General features: G+C 44.0%; 1 protein-coding gene across 1 annotated transcript in view; it reads right to left on the bottom strand.

Moving 5' to 3' along the window:
- The window catches only part of LOC106813486 (neprilysin-2-like), a 39023-nt gene extending 27018 nt beyond the window's left edge, over positions 1 to 12005 (bottom strand). Inside the window, exons 1-13 of the mRNA XM_014817666.1 lie at positions 11865 to 12005; positions 8810 to 9156; positions 8500 to 8544; positions 6533 to 6694; positions 5853 to 5936; positions 5121 to 5237; positions 4528 to 4616; positions 4101 to 4292; positions 3529 to 3615; positions 2827 to 2951; positions 2055 to 2277; positions 1351 to 1449; positions 107 to 184 (exon numbers count right to left, since the gene is read on the bottom strand). Coding sequence (XP_014673152.1) covers positions 107 to 184; positions 1351 to 1449; positions 2055 to 2277; positions 2827 to 2951; positions 3529 to 3615; positions 4101 to 4292; positions 4528 to 4616; positions 5121 to 5237; positions 5853 to 5936; positions 6533 to 6694; positions 8500 to 8544; positions 8810 to 9041 — 1533 coding nt within the window. The 5' untranslated portion in view covers positions 9042 to 9156; positions 11865 to 12005. The remainder of the gene's footprint in view (positions 1 to 106; positions 185 to 1350; positions 1450 to 2054; positions 2278 to 2826; positions 2952 to 3528; positions 3616 to 4100; positions 4293 to 4527; positions 4617 to 5120; positions 5238 to 5852; positions 5937 to 6532; positions 6695 to 8499; positions 8545 to 8809; positions 9157 to 11864) is intronic.
- Positions 12006 to 19517: the final 7512 nt, after the last annotated feature.

Raw genomic sequence — 19517 nt, 5'->3', positions numbered from 1 at the left:
TGTGTGTGTGTGTGTGTGTGTGTGTGTGTGTGTGTGTGTGTGTGCGCGCGTGTGCGTGTGCGTGTGCGTTTGCGTGCGCGTGTGCGTGTGTGTGCATGTGCCGTACCCCTTCGTATTCCGCATTCAACTCCTCTGGATTCGTCAACATGTCAGGGTAGCCGATTCTTTCGTTCATCGCGTTTGCCTGCAACAAGCAATCACCGTAAATGTTTTCTCTCTATCTGGGCAGCAACATAGACTCGTTTATCTTTCTACATAAACTTTCTGCCTTTTCTCGGCGCCTAATAAATGCTTTATCACTGCGCTTTGTTCTTTCTGGGTTTTTCCTAGGTTTGTATCAAGGTCGAACTGCCTTCCCTTTCTGCTTTAACTTTGTGCTTTCCCTTGACGCGCAACGTCTCGTGATGCGAAGAGATGAAATGAGAATAAACACGCATACAGGTGCATAATGTATAATAAAAGCCCGATGCGGGTGTAGACATTCGGGTTTCATTTGGGATCATAGATGTTATGTTATATAGACATCGTCTAATCGGCTAAAATCTACATTACGCTTGGTTGTTACGGCTGACCGTGAGCTCAGCTAAACCGGTAGGTGTTCATGTCATAGTAGTACCAATAATGCTTGAAATTATTGTTGCAAATTGTAAAGACTAGACCCGCGAAATAAAGAATTTTGGAAAAAATTATCTTAATTATCATAATCATTATTTGATTTGCTTTAGACCTGAGAAAAAAACGTGTGAAATCTCGTGACGACCCGATTGAAACTGACTCCATGCTTAAATGCCAACATCACCGGCCGATCGGCTAATTCACTATATAAATAGTAGAATACCACGAACAAATTTTAGCATTGTCTGTACGTGTCTGTTTTCGCGTGTTTATTTTGTTTTTATGCACATCAAGTGTTTGGGATCGAACATGTCAATAATATTTTTCGTTTGAAAATCTCCACGGCGGTCTTCCATCCACTCGTTGCCTGCTGCACTCTGCCCTATATTATTTCAACAACTGCTTGTCACATCCTTGCTTCACCGACGCCCGACTGCTATACTCTACCTATTTCTGCTGGTTCCGCATCCCGTCCTTCCTTCTGCGGCCAGGCCATCTCTCCAGCTACACACCAAATCCCCGTAGCCTATATCTCCCCTTATCTTGTCACACACAGAGCGCTTCACCATAACACATTCACGTGATCTTCCTTTCTTGGTTATCACGTCATTCACCAATTGATCATCTCCGCACACGTATTGTTTTTGTTTCGCGCATCTTATTGCGTATCGTCTCCTCGTGTTTAGTTGCGCCCGGATTATGCGACACGTGGCTTCCCCCGCGCGTGGCTTATACCTTCTCCTCGGCTACAGCACGCGTGTCCTCTCCCATCCAGTGGTTCTCTTGCAGTAGCTCGTTGAACGCGCTGCGGATGTTGTGTATCATCTCCAGAGCCTACCGGAGCAGAGTATCAGCATGCGTATTGTAACAGACAGCATTGCGAAAGAATATACCATATTGCCTGCGGCAAAGATCGTGTTGACCGACGTTGTGAGACCGCGGCAAATGCAATATTGTTTTCGTTGTGAAGCTGGCCGTATTAACTAATCGAACGACAACGTGTTACATCACTTTGCGCACTTAATTCATTGTCTATCTAAAAACGGTTAATATTCACCACCGCTGTTTATTCGTGCAATCGATCTACTTAAGTACGTTATACACTGTACTGAATCATTCGCATCGCGTATAGCCACGCACGCGTGAGCGCAATCGCAGGCACGCGATTCGAACGATGCTGCACCACTCTAGTTGACACTGACAGGGCTTCAACCGTCTAAAATCTTCAATTAATTAGCTCTATTAGCACGATATGATAAACTTGACCGGAACAAAAAGTATGATTTAGATGCGTAATAGCGCAGTTTATGCTGTTTTTGAGTTTCCGATGAGGCATGGCTCAACTGTTTCTGTTTTACGCAGATAATTAACGTTCACGCCTTCGATGAAGACATAACCCCGTGTGTGGTTGCTCGCTTGCAAGATACCAAGTCACTGACCGTGTCCTTACTCTCCTTTGGAAAGTTTTCTCGTACGAACAGCGCGCCGAGTGCCAGTCCCATTGCTTCGTTGACGAAGCCCACGCAGTGCTTCCAGCGTATAGTTGGCGCCAGAATGCCATTCTGAACCTTCTGGAATTCCATGTAGGGGCCCTGGTATTTGTTTGGAAGCTGAGGCAAAATCTTCATGATGAGGAACCATATGGCGTAGTTAGTCAAGACCCTGTCACAGATACGAGAAGAGCAAAATTAGTTTGCGGTTACTACTCCAAACTATCTTGTCGTACATCCACATGTCCGCCCGTCCCTCCGTCCGTCTGGCTATGGGGTTCCTTGCCGACAATCTAAAAAATTCATCAATATACTCATCTATCACATATTCGTCTATTTATCTATCTGTCTATTCATCTATCTATCTATCTCTCTCTCTATCTATCTATCTATCTATCTATCTATCTATCTATCTATCTCTCTCTCTATCTATCTATCTATCTATCTATCTATCTATCTATCTATCTATCTATCTATCTATCTATCTATCTATCTATCTATCTATCTATCTATTTATCTATCCATCTATCTATCTATCTATCTATCTAGCTATCTAGCTATCTAGCTATCTATCTATTTATTTATCTATCTAGCTATCGATCTATTTATCTATCTATCTAGCTAGCTAGCCATCTATCTACCGATCTATATATATATATATACATATATATATATATATATATGTATCATATATGTATATATATATATTCATCTACCATACCTCCTGTCGTACTGCTGTATAAGCGTGTTCAATGCTTTCAGATAGGGTTCCGAGTACACTACTATTTCCTCTGATGACGTCAGCGGCTCCACCACGAAATGCATTAGGTATTTCAACCAGTTAAACTGCAAGATATTAATGCATCTTGTAAAATAAAATTCTTATCTTATTTATTATGATCAGAATATTAATTACTAATTCATAAAATTAAAAATACATCACGGACGTCGACCTCGACCTAAAAGATTTATTTTATATTGATATATTATATTATATTATATTATATTATATTATATTATATTATATTATATTATATTAAATTATATTATATTATATTATATTATATTATATTATATTATATTATATTATATTATATTATATTATATTATATTATATTATATTATATTATATTATATTATATTTATTCAGTTAAGTTTGTAATGGGCAAGAACATTGAATCAGTTTCTCCCTCATCGATGTATATGCCGCCGTGTAAGCGCGTGTTTTAAAAATCGTGCCTGGTACGCGGTTATTACAGACAAGAGCGCTGGTGGATAACACTAACTTCTTGCAGTCAGGAGCAGCACGTAGATTTTACGCTGTGGCTGCATTATATTTTTACCACTCATCTCTCGTAAACGGATGGAATTTAACAACGGCTGTTAAATGTCACCAGACGGCAGTGCGTCCGTGAATACATACCCTGGGTACCATACTCTGCAGGTTTCCGATTGTCATGTTGTTATAGATTAGTCCCTGGTCGTGCCTCTCCGCTTGTGGTACGGTGATCTTTAAAATTTAACGAAAATGTAATATGACTACGCCGGTAAAGTGCAGGTGCTAGATAAATGGATGATCGACCGTGTCATGTTGGCGAGCGCCCGCTAACAACTCGTGCCTGGTCACCGGGGTGCACTTTTATGCCCGTAAAGCCCACACGACGGTGAAAGCATTTGCAAGCGTTTTTTCCCCCGGTAGCTACCTGGCATATAATCGCGCGCGTTGTCAAGCGTAAAGCTTTATAGATGATAGCTACTGTGCGAGCTAACAGCCTCGTCTAACGCAACATGCTCACTGCGACGTATCGTTTGTCATGCAAATTCTCCACGAGGTTTACCGGAACATGAAGCAATAGACACATTCATAAGGACTCGCGGGAGTCGTGATGGGCGGCCGGCGGAGTAAGGAGGAAGCGCGCCTCTAATGGCTTTTCCGCTCTCGAGTCATTCGTTATCGCGGATTTTACTTCACGCAGCAACCGAATACACGCGTACATTTGCGAGTTCGATCTCAAAGTCGAGTACGTTCTTCATCTGAGTCTCGGCGTAGCGTCTGTCAGCGCCGAGCATTACGGCAACATCGACCATCAGCTTGTAGTATGCGTCGAGCAGCTCCTGCCCTTCAGGTCCGGACAGATAATATTCGCGGCTAGGTAGAGTGAGTCGCCCCGGACCAGGCTGATCGATCTGTGATTCCGAAAACAAAAAAGAATTAGTGCAGTAATGGGTTAATGTAGGTAGGATCGGTGCGTTGGGTTAAAGCAGCGTCCTGCTATTGACAACGGTGACTATAATATGTAAAATCCGATGTAATTTATGTATCGCGATTACTATCATCGCGATTCGACGTGTGTGACAACTGTTGTAAGGGTGACGACGGTGATAGGGACCACGCCGTGAGTGATGGCGACGATGACGATACCTGTATTATATTGACTGACGAGTTTTTATCGTCGGGTCCGATCCACTGCTCTAGGACTACCGGTAGATTAAAACTCCCCCTCAGCTCGCCTGCGAACACATTCCATATATTACGTTAGCTAGCCGACAGAATTACGCGACGCTTATTGGTTCGTTTTACTACAGTTCGATTTGTTTTGCTGCGCACTCGGCTACAACGCTAGCGCAATCTATTCTGATCTTTCGGGAGGAAACACGATTCAAATGCGTACGATTAACGTGCATTTCGTTTGATGGTCAGATATCATGTCTGCTTTCATAGTAGGTAGCAAGGCGTTTTTTGATACCACCATGTACGTGAAGCCATCTTCATCATGTAAAGCAAAATTACATTCGTCTTCGGATTCCTTTACTTGTGGCGCACAATTAATCGACCGTGATAATTACCGTTTGTAATTAATGAACGTTTCAACCCTTATTCTGCATTTCGTTCGTTTCGACACTATCTACTATGATATATGACGATTAGAATATTTATGGGAAATGCGTAATTGAAAAAGTCTCGTCTATTTAATTTAACAATTCTGAGAAATTCGTTCAACGTAAATCTCCCACCAAGTAGTAGCTCCAGCGACCAGTCGGGGTTGTGCCACTTTGGATCCAGCACGGGCCAACCTCCTAGTTCCCTCAGGACTCGCTTAAGAGGGTTGTCCGCAATTATCTCACTCGCACCTAAGCAGATGGACAACGCCGCACGATGTGAGGAAATCATTATCGGAAACCTTGTGCGGTGTTCGGCACGTTAAAAGTGACTCCGTTATCTGTTTTTTTAGATTTAGGCAAAAAAATTTAGCCGCTAGCTCAGATGTAAGCATTACTTACAATGTTATCCACTGCAATGCATGCTATTACACTAGTGCGGCACATTAATTCAGTTACGTCCCTCCAACTGCTTTTCGCCGACTATAGATAGATTTCAGCGACACGATCTGCGCATGCGCAGAACGCAATAACCGTAAATATGCGGATTTTATTCAATCACTCTGTCTATCGTGGTTTGAAAATCTATAGGATGAGAAACGTTTAAACATAAAGTTTTAGCGACAGCGCGGCAAGTTTAGAGTCGGTGCTATTCACCCATTCATATTTATTCATAAGATAATGATTGAAAGAGTCGGTGAACGTGTAAATGAATGAGCGAGTGAACGAAAAGGTTATGCAAATGATAACATTGGTAGAGCCTTGTTGAAAGCGGTTTCCAAGCCGGAATGTAGTCTTCGCAGTTATATTTATCAGAGTCAATATATAGATAACTGGCTCAAACGTTCAGTAGGCTGTTATACTTACTCTTGTTTATACACGATCGATACAAAACTTTAGCCTTTTTAGTCGCTTCACTGTCAACGGGCTTTAAGCCCTCTTCTAACAAATCTGCAAAACCAAGTGCAATTCACTATTAAACTTTCTCGTTTATTTTGTGCATAGCTCAATGTTTGCGTTTATTTTTTCAACCGGAACTGGTGGAATGTCAGACGAAAATATCAAGAACACACTTCATGCCACTTAATTTCTCTGCACGACGGCGTCACTACAATACAGCATTAACTTTCTCATATAAGCGCAGTTTGCGCTATTAATTTTCAGTTCGGTTTAAGCTGGTCGTTCGATCAAGATTCCTATGAAAAACATCGCAATCTATAGTATATTTACTTCTTTAATTAACTGCCCTGTCGCTGTTTGTCTGCTCCCTATCCGTCTCCCTCCATTCTCTGTCTCTGTGTTTCTCTCTCGCGCGCGCTCTTTCTCTCGTTCTCTCTCACGCATTTTTTTTTAGCTTTCTCCAACTAGCTCGATCTCTCTCTTGCGCTCGCGCGCGCGCTCTCTTTCTCTCTCTCTCTCTCTCTCTCTCTCTCTCTCTCTCTCTCTTCCGTGCCTCTCTCTTCACTCAATCTCCCTCACTAATTTCTCTCTCTTTCTTTCATCGCATCATCTCAGAACTATCCTCCCTCGTTTTATTCCAGCATCACCTTTTAATAAGATGTCGAGCTTTTCGCTGAGTACTTCAAACGTGCTAATACTGCTCTTGTCGTCGGGAATGGTGTGCAGCCGGTTCCACGAGCCGCAAGCGAACTGGTAGAAGTCTTCACATGGGTCAGCCAGCGGGTCCATCGCTGCCAACAACGAGGCGGCTGCCGGACAAAGAAGTGAACATCGTGGCGGTGAAATACGAAAGCGTTGCTTGAAAGAGCGACGAAATGTAACAGGAATCATCACTCAGTGTGGAACATGCAGTGGCTAGGGGATTAAGGCCAATGGGATTAGTTCAGAATGAGGTAAAATGAAAAGGCAAATGAGAGTGAAGCAAAGTCGTGAAGCATTCTGACGTTCTTCAGTACAAAAATACGGTTTAATTAGTTACTGGTTTTTTTTTTCTTTAGAAACACGCGCACGCAATTATGGCCATGCGCTATTCCTTTGGTCTCCTTAGAATTTCTCCTAATACGGCGATTTTCAACGGTGACAAAAGCAAGTACCCTCTATAGAACATTGCTCGCAGACGCGGATTACAGCCACCGACACTCATAAGATATTCTCATTCTAGGTAAGTGAGCGCGGCTATCTTAGCACAAACTCTATAGTGTCTCTCAAGTCGAGAGGCAAATCATTTTCACGCGGCAATGTGTTTATTTGCGTTGCCGCGGCAGTTATAACCCCTGGGCGGAAAACGCCACCGGCGCTACACACGGGAGACCTTATAGCTCAAGTATCTTCAGTATCAACACGGTTTACGCGCGAAGTGGCTTATCTCGTTGCCAACACAGTAAACGTTTGATTTTAGTAGGCGATTGTCTATCTGCGGAACGTGGTGAAATGGGGCCTGCCACCGGAGCGGTGATGTGGCATGAACGAGATATCTGTCGCACAGTAGGACGGCATCGGCAGGCAACAGGAGTATTGTATAATAATTACCATACAATTCACGAAGACAATTCGCAAGCAGTTCGCATAGACTCTAATGCATGCAAAGGTGACCCCCAATCGCCCAAAAGTTTGCACAATCGCCATTGTTATCCCAAATAAAACCATCATCAAACTATTGAAATAAGTATAAGGGGAACTGGTTGTTCACACGCAACATTAATACTGGAATGTCTACGCGGAGATAATTGGGGGTAGGAAGTCACCTTGATTTATCCAGCTTAAGAACTACACCCCGCAAAGCCTACCCTACCGCTTTGTTTAATTATATTTCATTAGTTATTTAAGTTCTCAATGAACAAATTTGCCATATATAATTCTCATCAGCTCGTGCTCTTAGTGTAAACCGCCTGTAGCTCAGGCAACGGACAACTAGCGGATAAAGCAGTTATATAATTAGCATGTTACGATTAAATAGCGTATAACTTAGGATCATTATTGGTTATCATTGATAGCCGGCTAGGATAAGCGTGCGCATGTGCGAAGCCCAATTTCATCTTAATAATAGGAACTTCGATTAAACTTTCGAGTGAATTTTGCCGCCCCTCACAAAAATCGGCGCTCCAGCCGATAGCGCTCTACTGCTAACTGTCGATCTCCTTGCAACGTTGGCCAGAGCCGCCATCCCAGCGATCGTTATAGCTCGCCAGGCATCATATTTACCGAAGCGCTGTCCGTAACCCGAAGCAAGTACGAACCTGCTTTAAACTAACGATTAATATGGTACTGATAATAATCTTAGGGAAGACCCAAAGCATGAATAAACACGCAGAGTCACCACGAGTGTGTGCATACGGCGTAACGCAATTAACGAGGGGGTAAGATTCTTTGCCGCATGCACGCCTGCGGTGCGACACTTGTTGCTTATAAATGCTATAGGAAAATTATTTCCTAAATAACCACCATGAACAAAGTATGTGATTATTTAGATTAATAATAAGATGGAGCGATGAAAGATTGGCAATTATTTAACGAAGCTATCGCGGCAGTAGAGAATAGTATGTTTGTTTGTTACCTGTATTTACACAGTTTGCTGTAAGGCAAATGTTCTTTGGCAAATCTGAAAGTGCAATTGATAACAAATTACAGGTGACCACGAACAGGCTTTTATCGCAAATATGAGGAAGTGAATAATTTAACGAGCTTAAATTGCCTCTTATATTACGCGTATAACACGCGCGCACACAAGCCCAAGCGCATTTAACAGATTTCTACAAATCTATCGATTTCTAAACCATATAACTCGGGATTTCGAAAGAGACGTAACCGCTTTCTTGCCGACTGTCCTCGTTTTAATCAGCACTACCATCGCGCTCGCCACTCACCTGAAGTTCGTGTAAAGGCCGCAACCAAGACCAGGGCCACGCAGGCAACAAACAACAATATCACAAGGAGAATTAGGTATTTCTCGGTGTTCGTTCTTCGGCGAAAAAACGACGGGCCGATCACTTTAACGGTGACGCCGCCATTGCGGTCCATGTCCGACGCCATGCACTCCGGCAGCATGCCCCCGTTGCGGCCCTCAACCCGTTTATTGGGTGGCACATCCTCTTCCATTGTCTCGTGAACGGGCGCGATGACACTTATGTGACACTGACGACACTTCTCTGATGAGAAACTCGGCGGAAGATTCGGTCTATTGCACTGACGCTAGAGGGAGCTTCATTCAAACCTGGAAAAATAAATTAAATATCGGCGAATTTGACGGACAATCTTCAGAATGAGCTTTTCGTGCTGACTGCCACTATAGTTTTTGTGAATCTCTGAAAGACCAAATGTGTGCCCGCCACAGTCTGATTGATTTCTGAAATCAGGTGATGTTGTTCCACCGATGAAATTGGTGTGAGACTCCGTCGCGCTTTTCAAAGTCTTGTGACTTTATCTGAAATTCCTGGCTCTTCGAGAATATCCAGTGAAAAGTGTTATTAAAAAGAATTACCTTGGTCGCAATAAAAAAACTCAATAAAGTTAATGGGCTTCGAGAAGTGGCGGCCGTGACGTCAGGAATATAACTGCTCATTTCCTTTACCAAGGCGGTCGGAAAAAAGCTAGCGCCGTAATTTGCAATGAGTCTACACATGTCTTATGTCTTATTCGTGTGATAGGAGAACTGCCAAGTGTCTAACCTTGCCACGTAACGGCATTTCCGTTCGCTATCGCGTTATTGTGTGGACTCTATAGATCTGCTTACATCTTGGTTAGAGCGGTTAGTGCATGACATGTTTGCCTTCCTCGAGCACAAGCCGAGTCGATGGAGCAAATAAAGCATGCGGTGTTTACGGTGTGGCGTACTAGATCGTGCATGGCGGAGCACGGCAGCGCCATCATAGGTGTGATCACACCTGCGCGAAACGCATTCATGTAACAATGACACGCGAGCGTACAGCAACTCTCGCTATTGATTGCCAATGAATTTCGCGCGTCCGATAATCTCATAAATTGCGAATACATATTTCAACACGAACTAGTAACATTTCGCCGATGCAGTTGATCAACAGCGCACTAGGATGAGTGCACGGAGTTTCTAGAGCTCCGGTGGTGGCTTATTATATCGGTGAATACACGGTAAGGAATGGAAATCGATGGAGAATGAAATACCATAGGATAAATTGATACGCATAAAATTATATATTTCCAGTCGTCGACCGCATTTTGCTCCTAGCTGCAACGGGTGGTATAGATATAATATACATGTATATTGTGTAATGCACGAGGCAAGTGAGATGATTCTCTCACTCTGGAACCTAGAGTTGAAGCAGATCATACTAATAGGTACACATTAATCATATCTGTTCCCATTTCCTCATATCATGTTTGAAAGATTCTACGGATATACATTATGCTCTAGACAGACAGGCAGTGCGTTGCGATTGATCGCCTTTGGCGCAAAACACCACCTATTATACGATACATCGCTACTGCTTTCTTATCTTTTGTAGCTTTTCACTAGTGCGTATAAAAGTTTATGAGCGCCACGGCCCAGAGTGAAGAAAGAAAAAAGAAGGAGAGCGAAAAAGTGTGCGTTTTTCTGTGCTCCAAATCAGTGATGAATGAGAAAGTGAGGCAGAGAAAGGCCGATAGAAGGGGATGGGGAGATGTGAATTGATAGAAGGAATGGGAAGGAGGCAGGAAGCAAAAAAAAGAGAGGAAGAGGGATTCAATTTCATTTCCCTTTGGATCGCTTATATCGACCACCCCTCTTCCAAACACAGCTTCCGAGAGCAATTTTCTCTTCAACATTTCAGAATCGCTGATGTAAGTCTAGCCAGGGAACAATCAACATACTACGGTCGCTCCTTTTCAACACCACCAACAACAATACAGCAAATACTTGAAGCAATTATCCCACCTAAAGCCATGAATTTCCATTCTCGGCAGAATGTGCATGCCAGCTCCTAGGTGAAACACCGTTAGCAAACATTACTATAACAGCTTACGACACACTAGTATCGCATGTTCTCTGATTCGTCTTCGTACGGCCATTACAGCATTCCGAGAATACTGCTGTCATTATCAGTAAAACTATAAACATCTTTCGCTCTATAAATAATACCATAGATATAGCAGACAAAAATTCTTGTTGTTCTAGTGCTATGCTTTAAGAACAAGTATAATAGCATGTCTGAATCACGGTCCTCGATGCGTGAATATATATAATCGGATAACCAAACACACACACACGCACGCACGCGCGCACTCGCGCGCACACACACGCGAGCACACGCACACGCACGCACGCACGCACGCACGCACGCACGCACGCACGCACGCACGCACGCACGCACACACACACACATACATATATATAACTATATATATATATATTATATAATGTATACATGCACACAGCACACAGACACACACACACACACACACCACACACACACACACACACACACACACACACACATACACACATCACAACACACACACCACACACACTACACACACACACATAAACACACACACACACACATACACACACGCATGCACAGACACACACACAGTCACACACCACGCACACCACGCACACGCACCGTACACGCACACGCCACCACGAACACCGCGCACGCGCACGCGCAACGCGGCACGCACGACGGCACACGCACACACCCACACGCCCACGCACACAACACACACACACACACAACATATATATATATATATATATATATACACGTGCACGCACGGCACGCACGCGACGCACCCACACATACACACACGCATATAATATATATATATATATATATATATATATATATATAACGATAATATATAAGGTAATCGAGTGAATCGCTAGAATATGCAATACTGCTGTAGAACATACGCCCCAGACATAATGCCGTAGCCGCTTGACCCGAATCAAAACAGAACACGCACCTGGAGCACGGAGCAGGAGCATGCACTAACGTCAAACCATTAACAGCTCCTGTAATCCGACGGGCCCTTTGTGAGCACCAAATGCTCGCCGTTAATACGCCTAGGCGTCTATGAGACGGCAGAACTCATTTGCGGCGCATTTATTTGCAATGCAAACAACTGTCAGCTTCCACTACTCGCAAACTGATAGGAAATCCGCAAAGTAAAATATTTACGTTTAGCTGAGCACACACGTCGGGTGACGTGTGTGCATCTTGCGCGAATTCCCGTGTCATCATCAAAGTGAGTTTGCTTCTGCGAGTGTGACGCCGCAGCCGCCGTCGCCGCCGCCACTATTTCGACCGAATATTCCGCCCCTCGAGTCGCGCGTGAGGCAGCGGTGTATGGCTCGCGCGGGGTAGCGAGACCCGTCTGACTGCTATGCCACACTGTAGGACAGAATCTGAATAAGGTGGCGAATAATAGCTTCCGTTGTGGGATCGCTTATAGCCGAAATGTTCGCTGGCGGTATTTCGTCTGCCGGGGAGCGTGTGTTGCTGCGCATGCGCGCATGATGGGATGTTCGGTGGTGGTATTTCGTTTGCCGGGGAACGTGTGTTGCTGCGCATGCGCGCATGATGGGCATTTAATTGAGACGAAGACGTGTTGTCTCAATCCACGAACAGTGTAAACAGGAACGAGCAACCTATATAGAAAGAAACGGCGGATGTATGTGTGTAGGGGGAGTATGTGTGTGGGGGGGGGGAAGAGCGAAACTATATAGAGCGAGCCCACTAATCACTGAACCTCGATAGAGTCCCGATCAAAGCCGTAAATTTCGGTTTCGTTGCTTATGGAATAGCGATCCGGAACGAAACTGTGGGCACGCATGACGTCGCACATTTCTGTTCCATAATTGCCGTCGCGTCGTGTTTTTTATTCCTTCCTCAACCACGACGTCGCCCTTGTCAAACACGACGTCGCGCATTTTCAACCACGACGTCGCCCTTTTTCAAACGCGACGTCGCCCTTTTTCAACCACGACGTCGCCCTTTTTCAACCACGACGTCGCCCTTTTTCAAACGCGACGTCGCATTTTTCAAAAGCGACGTCGCCCTTTTTTAAACACGACGTCGCCCATTTTCAAACGCGACGTTGCCCTTTTTCAAACGCGAGGTCGCCCTTTTCAAACGCGACGTCGCCCTTTTTCAAACACGACGTCGCCATTTTTTTAACCACAACGTCGCCCTTTTTCAAACACGACGTCGCCCTTTTTCAAACGCGACGTCGCCCTTTTTCAAACACGACGTCGCCCTTTTTCAAACGCGACGTCGCCCTTTTATAACCGTTTTCCATAAATGAAATCGTGCGGCGTGCGGCCCATCTGAAACACATATGCACCACTAATATCACCGTGAATCTCAATAAACATATTACACAACTCCTCAGCACACACAAAAGAATCAACACCCACTTCACATATGCACCACTAATATCACCGTGAATCTCAATAAACATATTACACAACTCCTCAGCACACACAAAAGAATAAACACCCACTTCACATATGAACGCAAGCACACACGTACGCACACACTTGTACGTGCGCACATGTACGTGCACACGCACGCACGCACGCACCCATACACGTTGACGTGCACACGCACGCACGCACGCACTCACGCACGCATGCACACACGTGTACCGGTACACGCACACACGCACGCATGCACGTGCACGTTTACACGCACGCACACACGCACGCATGCACGCATGTGTACGTACACACGCTCGCACGCACATACGTGTACGTGCAAACGCACGCACGCCCGCACGTACATACGCACGCATTCACGCACCTGTACGTGATAAGCAAGCACGCAAGCACACACGTACGCATGCACGCACGGGTACGTACACACGCACCCACGCACGCATGCACGCACGAGTACGTGCACACGCACGCACGCACGCACGCACATGTACGTGCACACGCACGCACACACGTGGACGTGCACACCCACGCACACACGCACGCATGCACGTACATGTATGACCACACGCACGCACGCACGCACTTGTCGTGCCACACGACGCACGCACGCACTTGGTACGTGCACACGCACGCACGCACGCACACACGTGGGACGTGCACACCACGCACCCACCGCTATATATTGTCAGCGCGATATAGGTGGTGGTGTACACAGTACGGGGGCTCTTCTGCAGGTCATACATGTACCCTACATACATACATGAATTCACAATAAACATATTACATAACTCCTGAGCACACACAAAAGAATCAACACCCACTTCACATATGCACCACTAATATCACCGTGAATCTCAATAAACATATTACACAACTCCTGAGCACACACAAAAGAATCAACACCCACTTCACATATGCACCACTAATATCACCGTGAATCTCAATAAACATATTACATAACTCCTCAGCACACACAAAAGAATAAACACCCACTTCCCCCACTCTATCCCTGGTATGGTGTGCATCTGGGTACGCGGATAATCTTCACCTCTGCAGATGTGCTGCCCTCCAGCGGCAACTGTTTCTAGCGGCTAACCCCATTGTCACTAAAAACAAGAGAGCAGAAGTATTCTTTACACAGCTCGAGCTCATATACGTAATCCTCGTTTACAATTATAATTTAAATATAACGAAACAATATTGAGGGATCTATAGATAGACCTATGCTATAGTCAAGAGAACGTTCATTAGTATTACACAAATTTATATACATTCATTCATGGTATAGATATGGGAAGACAGGCACATGCAAATCTTGAACGAAAATGTCAAGGCTGTTGATTTCAAAAATCCCCAATTTTATCATAAATTAACTAGACCGTACAATCCATATTCTGTATATAAATACTGTGCAAAGCTGTGAAAGCAAATTTTTACTTGTTTTCATGTATGCTAGGAATTGGATAAATATGAAAGTAAATAGACCCACAGGTCATAATGGTAACACTTACCGCAAAAGAATTCTTGTTAGGGAACAGGAGGTTGTCGTTGGTGAAGAAGTTTGTCTTTGAAACGGACAAGTAAGCGTAGTATAGGGCGCAAAAGCAAAAACACAATCAGAAGAATGAGGCAATTATGCGAGCGAGCGTAAAATTGCTCGCAAAATGTACCATACATGTGCATGTGTGTGTGTATGCACCCATGTGCGTGTGAGTGCACTTCTGAGTATCTGTGGATATGCATGAAATTATCTATATGCTTAGATTACAACCTCGTCGTTCTTTGCGAGTTCGCAAGTTTGCACGGTATAAACGAACGTTTTACTATCGAGTAATGAAGCAATTAGTACAACAATAGAAAACCGTAGGTGCTCGAACCAGCTTTTGCCGTCTAAAGCCGTTTAATTATAATTATGCACTAGATCACTACGCTGTTTAGTAGAAACCTGTGTGTACGCACTACGCAACAGCAAAGCTATTAAAATCGAAGGACTCAATAAATTCGTTCAATTATATCTGATTGATCATACAGGGCACATTATTGCATAGCCGAGCTGTTCGTATAAGGTTGCCCGGGTGGGCCGAAGATGTCACCACGCACCTTGGTCACCACGAGGTACTGCCGGTAATTTAATTTGTCGTTGCGCGATGTAACTGCACGGCCTTATGTCCCATCGGGGGACCAAAAGGATAAGCAAGCAAGCAAGCGATGTAACTGCGGCTAGTTCGCGTCTATAAACGAAGGTGACGCCCGTGCAAGTAATCACACGCGGCGTTCGCGGGCCATCGACCAACCCACTACTGACGTGATCACTCTTGTCGCACGTGTTGACACACCTGCACGCCAGCTTCAGGCTCGCGGAAATAATTTCCGCCATGCCAGCAGGTAACATTGTCCGACGTGGGGTAGGGATAAGGAAGGGGTGGGCGGCAGTTTGTGGCGGCTGTATGCATCTCTGCATGATGTGCATCACCAAAGAGGTAATTAGAAACGCGATTTATACTTGCTTAGTTGACATTTCGAATTCGTCGCAAAATAATCTATAGTATAGCGTTTCTCGATGCACCAGAATGCATTGCTGGAGTCGCCCTAAATACACTTTTTTGTTATATACTTATGCCAGCAGGAGTATTACTACCGATGTGCGGTGCTCCTATTTCGTGCATCCTATAGCCCTGACTGGCTAGTGAACTATATTTGACTCTCCGCCTTGCCGCATTACGTCACAAACTCAAGAAGGGATTTATTTTGTCCTCGTACTTTACTTTGTTGTTGCTAGGATGTAGGAGTCGGACAAAGAATTACCAGTTCAAGTTATGAAAACAGAGCGGATAAAGAAGGGCGCATATTTTAAATCTCGAAGGCTGCGCGCGCGTGCAAACAGAGCAGACAAAATCTTGCCATGCGTAATATCCAGTCGCCATCTTTCATTGATTCCGATGGCGGCCTGCAAATACCGCCGCGCAAGTTTTCGCACGTAATGCAGTCGTGATGAACGTAATTAAAAGTACGAAAAACAGGAGGATTTTCTCGTCGTTGAAATTAACTCAACATAGTCTCTCAAGGCGAGCTTTTGCCGGAGAAACCCGTGCGCGCACACTTTTCACGATCGTCATCTTTGCCGTTCTCCCTGAACACGCTTTATGTCTACGCGTATGTTGTATAGGTGCTAGTTGTATGTAATACTTATGCAACTATGCATTAATTATGGCTACGCGAATGGACACACGCTGAACACGTTCATGACGGTACGGTTCGTTTGCTAGCTCTATACATACATACGTACATACATACATACATACATACATACATACATACATACATACATACATACATACATACGTACATACATACATACATACATACATACATACATACATACATACATACATACATACATACATACATACATACATACATACATACATACATACATACATACATACATACATACATACATACATACATACATACATACATACATACATACATACATACATACATACATACATACATACATACATACATACATACAGTACACACACGCGCACACACACCTATAAAAATACAATTTGACAAAAATACGTATAATAATAACAATGGTGATTATAACGATGATAATAATACAGTATTACACATGTAGTAGTGACCATAGTCTTAACATTTGTTCCTAATATGAACCTTTCTTGTAAACCGTAGACAGAAACATCATAACGTTACGAGAATGAAAAATCCTGGCCAATTTCCTCACAACTTCACGAAACTCGATTCTGTCAACGGTGCACGAGAAAAAGTTTAATCATATTAAGACCATTGTCAAGACTAAGTTTGTTTCTGACAACGGGTCCCATGTCTACGTCTGCACAGCGTACCTTTTAGATTACTGTGAATCACAGTAATCTAAAAGGTACGCTGTGCAGACGTAGACATGGGACCCAGTCTGTGAACGATTTTATTCCGTGCGAACATTTTAAACTCTGTGCTGGCAATCTACCAGCGACTAAACTAGGCGAATCGAGCAGACTGCTGGCCTCGGTTTGAGTCAATCAATGACGAGTGATAGAATGAGCAAGTTATGACAAGAGGTAATATTTATTTTGCACAACTGCTTAGTTCGGTCGATACCTTTTACTCGCTGGGGTACATCAAACAGAGCCTTTTCATATTCCGGCGACGTTATCATATTCTAAGGTCGTGACAAGGGTAAACCAAATGTAGGGAACTGAAATAGTGCAAACCAGTAGCACGTTGCTCATGCAATGTATATCTCGTAGCTTTTTTACAATAAAAACCACTCATGCTAACTAAACGAGGAAATACAGACAAACGACTTTTTACAGAAACCCCTTGTAAAACATAGTTGACCATCGTCGACGTTTTTTATTATTTATAAATCTAATTACATGAGTAAGGAACGCGTGCATAGTCGCGCCAACTATAGATAAAAGCAGTAGCGAATCGACGCGAATCCATATTATCTGCTACTCTCCGAAATTTTACGGTGCTTATTTCCACGACTTACATCTTTTAGTTATTTGCCATCGAGTGAGTTACCGAGTTGTCAGCGGCATGATTTCCTTCCGACTGCACGATGAGCGATGCGTAAAAGTTGGAAATAAATGGTAGAATTAAAGCTTTAACCCAATTAAAATTAAAAATAATTTGAAAATTAAAATCAATCAAATCTGAAGTAGAGATATGCCGTGTCTACCCAAACGACTCTGTTGTTGTTGCTGGCCGTCCTTGATTGCACGTATAGCATTAGTAGTGATTACATTCACTCGGCTTAGCTGCAATGTTCAGAAAGCTCAATAATGCCTTGAAATTGTCTATGCTCGAATTTTGCGTTTAGCTAAATCACGGTTGATATACGTTGGTTCTTACCCGTAAGATTACGTTTGCTATATGGAAATTATTAGCATATAATTAATTAGCGAACGTAAATCCAAATAATACGATATAATCAAATAGGAATATAAATTAAATGTATTATAATAAATATGCATATTAAATGTCAATTTTTTTTTAGTTTAGGGTGGAGGAAAAGTGCAAACATTACGTGCAGATTTCAGCTGTGCGCGCTCGCCTACAACTGTGCAGTTTCCCTTCGGTCTGTACCATGCCTGCCCGAACCTACGATGGAATCTTGTTTACTCTATATTTAATTGTTGTATTTACCGTTCAGCTACGTTTCCATGAAAAACCGTGTTCTCACAGGGCTAAACACACAGATCCACGCCATTTCAAAATGAAACCCTATAATATTCGTATGCTCTCGAACGTTCGCTCACATGCAACTCATTCGTTTTTATATACAAGCGATCTGTGTAATGTTCATTGCCGATGCCCGTTAATCCAGAGAGGAAGAGAATTTGTAGCAATAAAACCAGCATTTAGCAGCACTTACCAGAGAAGAGAAGCTATGAATGTCTCTACATACAGCCGCATGGCTGTAAGATCCTACAGGCGCTCGCAGTAGCCGGCTGTCTTCGCGACGGATTGAGCTGAACCGAGCCTCGTTTACTTACACACATATGATAGACGTATGCTATCAAATAACTGCTTCGTGGTATGAACGTCACTCACGTGCAGGACAATCGCACACGGCACCAAAGATAAAGGCAGCATTTGCGCCTCCCGTGCTGCTTCCGTTCACTCGCTATTCCCACATAGCTCTTTTCATTGGTGCTCCCGCACGCGCAGCCTGCTGCACTGGTACTCGCATGGAAGCTGAAAGTTGATTGAGCGAGTTTATGCGACGCCGTAGCGCGGCCTTCCGTCAACGCAGACCGAGTACAACACGCAAGTGTGCTACTCCCTCTTTGTTAATCTCTCTCTCTCTCTCGCTCGCTCTCATTTTCCCCTCCCCTCTATTGCTCTCTTGTTCCGTCACTCCTCCCCTCAATCGCTCTCTTGTACACTTCTCTCTCTCTCTCTATCTCTCTCTCTCTCTCTCTCTCTCTCTCTCTCTCTCTCTCTCGCTTTGTCTTTCCCTCGCTCTAGAATATTCACTCGCGCACGCCCTCTTTCTATTGCCCTATATCCAGGGGCGGCGCCAGGGTATTTTGTTAGGGGGGACGAAACCAGGGGCGTGTACAGGAGCACGCGAAGGGGGGGTCTGGGGGGCTCTCGCCCAGAATTTTTTTGAAATTAGACCCCTTCAGATGCGTTTTCTTCGC

The sequence above is a fragment of the Priapulus caudatus genome, unplaced genomic scaffold (assembly GCF_000485595.1).
Source record: "Priapulus caudatus unplaced genomic scaffold, Priapulus_caudatus-5.0.1 Scaffold1, whole genome shotgun sequence".
Taxonomy (NCBI): domain Eukaryota; kingdom Metazoa; phylum Priapulida; class Priapulimorpha; order Priapulimorphida; family Priapulidae; genus Priapulus; species Priapulus caudatus.
Note: the sequence above shows the minus strand (reverse complement) of the source record. Positions and strands in the feature narration are given on the sequence as shown.